This window comes from Dendrobates tinctorius, unplaced genomic scaffold, assembly GCF_039654945.1.
Source record: "Dendrobates tinctorius isolate UK_male_01 unplaced genomic scaffold, ASM3965494v1 ptg000011l, whole genome shotgun sequence".
NCBI classification, from domain to species: Eukaryota; Metazoa; Chordata; class Amphibia; order Anura; family Dendrobatidae; genus Dendrobates; species Dendrobates tinctorius.
This window is the reverse complement of record NW_027361679.1, coordinates 77562309-77572196: the sequence shown is the minus strand read 5'-3', so window position 1 is coordinate 77572196 and position 9888 is coordinate 77562309. Positions and strand designations below refer to the sequence as shown.

At 44.7% G+C, this 9888-nt stretch overlaps 1 protein-coding gene across 1 annotated transcript in view; it reads left to right on the top strand.

Moving 5' to 3' along the window:
• The first annotated feature begins 390 nt into the window (after window positions 1-390).
• PPP2CB (protein phosphatase 2 catalytic subunit beta) overlaps window positions 391-9888 on the top strand; it is a 46489-nt gene continuing 36991 nt past the window's right edge. Inside the window, exon 1 of the mRNA XM_073543487.1 lies at window positions 391-903. Coding sequence (XP_073399588.1) covers window positions 802-903 — 102 coding nt within the window. The 5' untranslated portion in view covers window positions 391-801. The remainder of the gene's footprint in view (window positions 904-9888) is intronic.

Genomic DNA, 9888 nt, shown 5'->3' with positions numbered 1-9888 from the left:
GTCACACAGTGGTGAGCTTTGCATGACCCTCCTGCCCGTTATCCCTGACAGGTCTGCTGTATGTCTCAGGATGTCCATTTCCTAGCTTGCAATGTTGTGAAGTATGTAACAATTAGGAACTGCAATATTACCATGTCCTGTATATGACGTGCCTACATTTGTAGGTACACTTCAGTTGTTTCCCAACCACAAAAAAACTCATTTTTTGCAGCAATGTTCTAAAATGGCACTTTTTTTCACAGCGATTCTTGCCAAAAAAAATCTTGTCCTTAGCGAATCACACTAATTATTACTAGGCCTGACACTGTGCCTTCTCTGACACCTGTTCTGTTGTCAATAAAGTACGCCTTAAAAAAAAACCACTCAACAGTCTGCTTCCCAGTGCGCATACGTCAACAACACTGCCTGGCAACGGCGTACGTAAAGCGCGACTCCCCTTCCTCTGCTGTAATGAGAAGAGCGGGCGCGTTCCCGGTCGCTGTACGTCTCCTGATGTTTACCAGCCAGAGCTCATGAACGCGCACGCCGCCCCCATCCCTCCCCTCATTCCGTTTGACGTCTTCGTGCGCGGAACCGTTCACAGCCCCCTCCTCGGTGCTCGCTCCCGGCTGTGGGGGTGAGGGCGAGATTGAATGAGACGGAGGAGAGCTAGAACGACGCAGCGGTGCAGCGGCCTCCTCTTCTGAGACGACAGCCAGCCCGGGTTTACCGCCATAGCTGTGACGTGAGTGTATGTGCCAGGAGCGGGGCTGAGTGTGTCGTATTGTGTGTGTCCCGGGGGCGCTCGGGGAGCTGCAGGACATGGAGGACAAGACATTCACGAAGGAGCTGGACCAGTGGATCGAGCAGCTGAACGACTGCAAGCAACTGAACGAGAGCCAAGTGCGCACCCTGTGCGAGAAGGTGAGGGCCGGCCGCTGCATTCACATGGCGGGGAGCGCTGTTAGCAGTCCCGTCCCTGCGTGGGGGTCCTCGCCGGCAGTCCCTTCCCTGCGTGGGGGTCCTCGCCTGCAGTCCCTTCCCTGCGTGGGGGTCCTCGCCTGCAGTCCCGTCCCTGCGTGGGGGTCCTCGCCTGCAGTCCCGTCCCTGCGTGGGGGTCCTCGCCTGCAGTCCCGTCCCTGCGTGGGGGTCCTCGCCTGCAGTCCCGTCCCTGCGTGGGGGTCCTCGCCGGCAGTCCCGTCCCTGCGTGGGGGTCCTCGCCGGCAGTCCCGTCCCTGCGTGGGGGTCCTCGCCGGCAGTCCCGTCCCTGCGTGGGGGTCCTCGCCTGCAGTCCCGTCCCTGCGTGGGGGTCCTCGCCTGCAGTCCCGTCCCTGCGTGGGGGTCCTCGCCTGCAGTCCCGTCCCTGCGTGGGGGTCCTCGCCTGCAGTCCCGTCCCTGCGTGGGGGTCCTCGCCTGCAGTCCCGTCCCTGCGTGGGGGTCCTCGCCTGCAGTCCCGTCCCTGCGTGGGGGTCCTCGCCTGCAGTCCCGTCCCTGCGTGGGGGTCCTCGCCTGCAGTCCCGTCCCTGCGTGGGGGTCCTCGCCTGCAGTCCCGTCCCTGCGTGGGGGCCCTCAACCTGTATGGGGTTCTTATCTGTAGTCCCGTCTCTGCGTGGGGGCCCTCGCCCGCCGTCCCGTCCCTGCTTGGGGGCCCTCGCCCGCTGCCGCAACACTGTGTGATTGCACCATGGGGACCTCGTCTGTAGTCGTGTAGTGTTTTTATGTGAAATGCCATAAGCATACAATGGCATGTAAAAGTTAGGGCACCTCTGGTCAAAATAACTGTTATTGTGAACAGTTAGAGGTTGTCCATTACTTTTACATTGATGGCCTATGCTTAGGATAGGTCCTCAAAGTCTGACCAGCTGGGGCCTGACTTCCCCGCTCAATCAGCTGTTATTGGCAGCCAACGGCCGTAGGTACGTACAGAGCTGGTTGTCTGTTTGCAGTGGCCGCCACAGGGTGCAACACATCTGCCTACAATAAAATTAGTGGAGGATGTGCAGTACAAGCCCTGGCAGCAAGTAGATATACAGCTCCGCAAGTAAGTACTTGTGTATGCCACCACCAATAGCGGCTGATCGGCAAGGAATGCCATAACACGGCTGATTAGACTTTGACCTATCCTAAGGATAGGCCATCAGTGTTAAAGTAAGCTTTTTAAGCAAGCTGAAAATGAGTTTATCTCTAAAAGGCCTGAAGTTAAATATGATACCTTTCCTTTGTATTTTAGGTAAAAAAAAATTATTTTAATCTTAAAAATTAAAATGGGCTGATGCAAAAGTTTGGAGACCCTTGAAAATGTGTCCTCAGAAAAGTTTGGCTTGTTCTCTGTTATCGTTAGGAAAGGCCAGGTGATGCAAATTTCCTAGCTTTATAAAAACCCAGCCCCCTAAACCCTTGTGCCAAAAAACAGCAGCCATGGGGTCTTCTATGCAGCTGTCTAGCACTCTGATAATGGTTGCTGTTTCCTCAGTTCGAAATGTAATTAAAAAATAGCAGTTAACAAAAACAGTGGAAAACCAAGCAAAATCTCAGTGAGAGCTGTTTGTAGGATTGCTAGAGAGGCAAATGAAAACACCCACTTGGCTGTGAAACACCTTCAGAAAAATTTTGCAGACTCTGGAGAGTTGTTGCCCATTGTTCTACTGTTCATACACACCTGCACAAATATGACCTTCATGGTTGAGTCATCAGAAGAAAACCTCTCCTGTGTCCTCACCATAAAATTTAGCTTCAGAAGTATGCAAAAGAACATCAAAACAAGCCTGATGGAAACAAGTACTGTGGACTGATGATGTTAAAATAGACCTCTTTGGCCAGAATTATCAAAGGTATGTGTGGAGAAAAAAAGGCACAGAGTTTCAGGAAAATAACAACATCTCGACAACCATTAACCCTTTTCCGACATGCGCCGTAAGGATACGCACATGTCTTATTTCCCCTGGAGCCTACACTATTCCCAGTACGTGCCGCTGATCCAACAGCCACTGATGGAATCGCAATTTACCCTCGGCTGTTAACTACTTAAATGCCGCTGTCAATCTGACAGCTGCATTTAACTTGCACTTACAGAAAGCACATCACTGGCTCTGCCCATCAGTGACCCACGTCACGTGATTGCGGGTCACCAATGGGTTGTCATTGGCAGATTGCTATGAGTGCCGCCCCATGGTTGGCGCTCATAGCAGGTGAGCATTTCTGCTACACACGGGCGATCTGATCATCGCCTTTGTGTAGCAGAGGCAATCAAAGTACTGCAGCTTCTAGTCTCCCATGGAGACTTATTTAAGCATGTAAAAAAAAAAAAAAGTTTTTAACCCCTTCCTGACATCCGACGTACTATCCCGTCCCTGGGACCCGGGCCCCTATGCCCATGGACGGGATAGTACGTCTACCGCGATCAGCGGCGCCCACGTGGTGAGCGCCGCTGATCGCGGCCAGGTGACCCGGCACAATGTGTCAGGGGCGGTCACCGACACGTTAACCCCTTGCACACCGCGATCAAACATGATCGCAGTGTTCCGGGAGTTAAAGGGAAGCATCGGCAGGGAGGGGGCTCCCTCCGTGCTTCCCTGAGCCCCCCACGGCAGCGCAATGTGCAGCGCTGCTGCCGGGGGCTCCTTTCCTGCAGGCCCCCGAATCCAAGATGGCGACGGGGGCCTGCAGGAAGCTGGCTTCCTCAGTGCCTGCAAAGCGCAGGCATGAGGAAGCCTTCTGCAGTGCCTGTGACAGATTGCTGATCTGTCACAGTGATCTGTGATGTGACAGATCAGCGATCTGTTACAGGACAGTGATGTCCCACCTGGGACTATTTAATAAAGTAAAAAAAAAAAAAAAAAAAAAAGTGTTAAAATAAATTAAAAAAAATCGCCAAATAATTTAGAAAAAAAAAAAAAAATTCCCCCAAATAAATCCATTTTTCAGAAAAAATAAAAAAAAACAATAAAAGTACACATTAGGTATCGCCGCGTCCGTAACGACCCGCCCTATAAAACTGTCCCATTAGTTAACCCCTTTAGCGAACCCCTTAAAAAAATAAAAATAAAAAACAAAGCAAAAAATGATTTATCATACCGCCAAACAAAGTGTAATAACGCGCGATCAAAAAGACGCATATAAATGTCCATGGTACCGCTGAAAACGTCATCTTGTCCCGCAGAAAACGAGCCGCCACACAGCATCATCCGCAAAAAAATAAAAAAGTTATAGCTCGCAGAATAAAGCGATGCAAAAATAATTATTTTTTATATAAAATAGTTTTCATTGCATAAAACCGACAAAACATAAAAAAACACCTAAATGAGGTATCGCTGTAACCGTACTGACCCGAAGAATAAAACCGCTTTATCAATTTTATCGCACACGGAACGGTGTAAACGCACCCCCCCAAAAGAAATTCATGAAACTCTGGTTTTTGTTCATTCTGCGTCCCAAAAATCGGAATAAAAAGCGATCAAAAATGTCACGTGCCCGAAAATGGTGCCAATAAAAACGTCAACTCGTCCCGCAAAAAATAAGACCTCACATGACTCGGTGGGTCAAAATACGGAAAAATTAGAGCTCTCAATATGTGGTGATGCAAAAACTATTTTTACAATAAAAAGCGTCTTTTAGCGTGTGACAGCCGCCAAACATAAAAACCACCATAAATAGTAAATCAAACCCCCCGTTATCATCCCCTTAGTTAGGGAAAAATAATACAATAAAAAAAATGTATGTATTTCCATTTTTCCATTAGGGTTAGGGCTAGGGTTAGGGCTGAGATTAGGGTTAGGGGTGTGTTGGGGTTCGGGTTGGAGTTAGAATTGGGGGTTTCCACTGTTTGGGCACATCAGGGGCTCTCCAAATGCAACATGGCGTCTGATCTCAATTCCAGCCAATTCTGAGTTGAAAAAGTCAAATGGTGCTCCTTCCCTTCCAAGCTCTGCCATGCGCCCAAACAGTGTTTTACCCCCACATGTAGGGTATCAGCCTACTCAGGTCAAATTGCAAAACAATTTTTGGGGTCCAATTTTTCCTGTTACCCTTAGGAAAATAAAAAATTGGGGGCAAAAATATCATTTTTGTGGAAAAAAAATGATTTTTTTATTTTCACGCCCGAGCGTTATAAACTTCTGTGAAGCCCTTGGGGGTTCAAAGTGCTCACCACACATCTGGATAAGTTGCTTAGGGGGTCTCGTTTCCAAAATGGTGTCATTTGTGGGGGTTTCCACTGTTTAGGTACATTAGGGGCTCTCCAAAGGCAACATGACACCCGCAGACCATTCCATCAAAGTCTGCATTCCAAAACGTCACTACTTCCCTTCCGAGCCCCGACGTGTGTCCATACAGTAGTTTTCTCCCACATATGGGGTATCAGCATACTCAGGACAAATTGGACAACAACTTTTGGGGTCCAATTTCTCCTGGTACCCTTGGGAAAATAAAAAAATGGTGACTAAAATATCATGTTTGTGGAAAAAATACGAATTTTTTATTTTCACGCCCGGGCGTTATAAACTTCTGTGAAGCACTGGGGGGTTCAAAGTGCTCATCACACATCTAGATAAGTTCATTGGGGGGGGTCTAGTTTACAAAATGGTGTCATTTGTGGGGGGTTTCCACTGTTTAGGTACATCAGGGGTTTTCCAATCGCGACATGATGTCCGATCTCAATTCCAGCCAAAAACGTCAAATGGCGCTGCTTCCCTTCCGAGCTCTGCAATGCGCCCAAATAGTGGTTTACCCCCACATGTGGGGTATCAGCGTACTCACGACAAATTGCACAATAACTTTTAGGGTCCTGTTACCCTTGGGATAATAAAAATTGGGGTGAAAAGATCATTTTTGTGGAAAAAATGATTTTTTTAATTGTACCGCTGTACGTTATAAACTTCTGTAAAGCCCTTGTGGGTTCAAAGTTCTCACCACATATCTAGATAAGTTCCTTGGGGGTCTAGTTTCCAAAATGGGATCACTTGTAGGGGGTTTCCACTGTTTGGGTACATCAGTGACTCTCCAAACGTGACATGGCGTCCGATCTGAATTCCAGACAATTTTGCATTGAAAAAGTCAAACGACGCTCCTTCCATTCTGAGCTCTGCCATGCGCCGAAACAGTCGTTCCCCCCCCCCACATATCAGGTATCAGCGTACTCAGGACAAATTGCACAATAACTTTTGCAGTCCAATTTCTCCTGTTACCCTTGGTAAAATAAAAAAATTGAACCTGAAGTATTTTTTTTGTGAAAAAAAGTTAGATGTTCATTTTTTTTTTTTAAATATTCAAAAAAATTCCTGTGACGCACCTAAAGGGTTAATAAACTTCTTGAATGTGGTTTTGAGCACCTTAAGGGGTGCAGTTTTTAGAATGGTGTCACTTTTGGGTATTTTCTATCATATAGACCCCTCAAAGTGACCTCAAATGTGATGTGGTCCTAAAAATAAAATGGTGTTGTAAAAATGAAAAATCGCTGGTCAACTTTTAACCCTTATAACTTCCTAACAAAAAAAAATTTTGGTTCCAAAATTGTGCTGATGTAAAGTAAACATGTGGGAAATGTTAGTTATCAAGTTTTGTGTGCTTTATCTCTGTGATTTAAGGGCATAAAAATTCAAAGTTGGAAAATTGCGAAATTTTCTCCAAATTTCCGTTTTTCTCACAAATCAACGCAAGTTATTTGAATGAAATTTTACCACTAACATGAAGTACAATATGTCACGAGAAAACAATGTCAGAATCACCGGGAACCATGGAAGCGTTCCAGAGTTATGACCTCATAAAGTTACAGTGGTCAGAATTGTAAAAATTGGCCCGGTCATGAACGTGCAAACCACCCTTGGGGGTGAAGGGGTTAATCAATGTTTCCCCATTCAAAATAAAACAATAAAAAAGCTAAAATATACACATTCGGTATCACCGCGTTCAGAATCACCCATTCAATGTACAAAAAGAATTAGCCTGATCGCTAAGTGGCGTAACGAGAAAAAAATAAACGCCACAACTACGTTTTCATGGTCACCACTACAATGCAATAACGGTCGATCAAAACATTGTATCTACAACTGAACTTGAATTTTTTTTCCACCACTTAAATAAAAAAAGAACCTAGACATGTTTGGTGTCTGTGAACTCGTAATGACCAGGAGAATCATAATGACCGGTCAGTTTTATCAATAAGTGAACATGGTGAAAAAACAACTGTGGAATTGCAGTTTTTTTCCCGTTTTCCAGAACATTATATGTTCAAACCAATGGTGTCTTTCAAAAGTAGAACTTGCCCCGCAAAAAACAAGCCCTCACATGGCCATATTGACCGAAAAATAAAGTTATGGCTCTGGGAAGAAGGGGAGCAAAAACGAAAACTGAAAATGGCCCGGGAGTTAAGGGGTTAAGCATGGGGGTTGATCAATAATGCTTTGGGATTGTTTCAGCCAAAGGCACGAGGGAACATTTCATGGGTAGAATGAATAAGAGTCAATGAAATATAAACAAATTCTTGATGCAAACATAACACATTCTGTAAAAAAATTGAAAAGAACATTGCTTCTACAGATGGATAATGATCCTAAACACACGTCAAAATCCAGACTACCACAAAAGGCACAGGCTGAAGGATTTACAATGGTCCTCACAGGCCTCTGATATGAACTTCATTGAAAATCTTAACAGCAACAAAAAGATGATCAAAAGGCAGCTTTTACCAATATTATAGAAAATTTTTTATTAGAAAAACATATTTATTAAAATAATTACATATCGCCAAATGAAGGGACAAGAGGAATACTATACACATGTATAGTGCGATTAAACACAAGAAAATGACGCACACATCCAGCCCATAGAATATAGTTCACACTGTGTCTACTAATTAGATAACCATCCCAAAAATGGTCGCTAACTATCAAAAATAAATAATCCTCAGGTGGTAAGAAATTCCATAATGACCGCTATAAGAATAGGGGACAAAGCCCAATATGTAATAGTTACCGGTGGTTGATTGTCAGGAGGTGCTTCAGTGCCTGGATAGCACGTCCGCCCCGACGCGCGTTTCGGACCTGCCCCTTGAGAAGCCGTCATTATGGTAGATCTAAGGGTGGTTTAACATGTGGATCGTCAGGATGTGTGGTCTCCTTTAATGTATCACCCACCTGTACTCAGTATTACCTATTGGGCAGTGTCCTTTGCTTACAGCGGCCATTATGGCAAATGTAGTGGAGGATGAAAAGTAGGAATGGTCATCTGAAATTTGGTCTCTATATATTATGTGCTGCTGTAATATATAACCTCAGGGGTTAATTCTGGTGTAATTATTTGTATGATATGGCAATATGACTACTATTTCTTGCCACCTGAGGATTATTTATTTTTGATAGTTAGTGACCATTTTTGGGATGGTTATCTAATTAGTAGACACACAGTGTGAACTATATTCTATGTGCGTTATCGCACTATACATGTGTATATCTAATTCCCCTTGTCCCTTCATTTGGTGACATGTAATTATTTTAATAAATATGTTTTTCTAATAAAAATGTTTCTATAATATTGGTAAAAGCTGCCTTTTGATCATCTTTTTGTTGCTGTTGATACTTTATGAAGTTGATGATAGGCATTATAAATCCATGTGGATACATGGCGAGTATATTTACAGGTAATATTTGATACCATGTGTCCCAGTCGTACTCGGTGGATCCATTGAAAATCTGTGTCTAGACCTCAAAATAGCAGTGCATGCAAGACGACCCAGGAATCTCACAGAACTGGAAGAATTTTCCAAGGAAGAACTGAAGAAAATCCTTCAAACAAGAATTGAAAGACTCTTGGCTGGCTGCAAAAAGTGTTTACAAGCTGTGATATTTGCAAAAGGGGGTGCATGGTGACCAACCCTTTGCATTGGTCCAATTTTCTTTTTGTAATTTTTAAAACGTAAAATGTGATATTTGTATTTTACGCAAAAAGCTATATATGAAATGTGGCATCTTAAACTTTAGGCCTTCTAGAGATCATTTCATCTTCCTTAACTGCTCACAGTACCAGGGGTGCCCAAACTATTAAATGCCACTGTATGGTTAGCGGGGTTTATCTACAAAGTTCCCCGGGGGGGGGTCCTTTCCCAACACACCCTTATTCCCCATAGGAGCTTATGAAGCTGAGTGCAATGTCTTGGGGTGCTGAATCTTGCTCCAAACATGTTTATGGGTTCTCAGCAAATGGACCCTATGGCCTTTTACACAACCAAATCCACCCTGTCCTCAGTGGTCATCACTGGGGAAAAAACCCCTTACGCGTTAGGATATTGCAGCCAGCTTACCTCTGAATCGCGTGTGCTTATCGGTGCAAACTATGGACATGCCAGAATCTCTACCAAGGTGGGGGTAACTTACCTGTGGCCTTAAAATGTTAGAGGTGGCCTTTGGTACACAAAGTCATTTGATTACTCAGCTTGTTGGTGATAATAGCTAGTTGTCATTCTGCTTCTCAGAAACTCATCACAAAGGAAAAAAGATAGCTGAATATTACACTTTAAATATTTTGTTTACAAAATTGTCTTACAGTAATTTCACTGTTTGAAAGTTCTTTTATCGTTTTATTACAAAGGGGTTATTCACCCCCTATCGGGTGAAGCACTTATTGGCTCAGTTTGAGCCAAGTGTCCTCTTGCTGTGATCTGATTTTGTCTTGCATGAGAGAATCGCCTCACAGGTGCAGAGAAGACAGATCTTAAAAGATCAAATGTGCTTACCTATTCCCATCTAAACTATTAATATGGTCATACAGGTTTTACACTGCTGAAAACAATCCTCCCTGTATGCCTCCTATGAGCTGTGTCTTGCTGAGACGTCATCTTTTATCACTTTGCATAAGTGACCTCTTCCAGGCTGATAGTGTCTGGAGGATAACTCTGCCTCCAGAGCTTGTTTTACATGA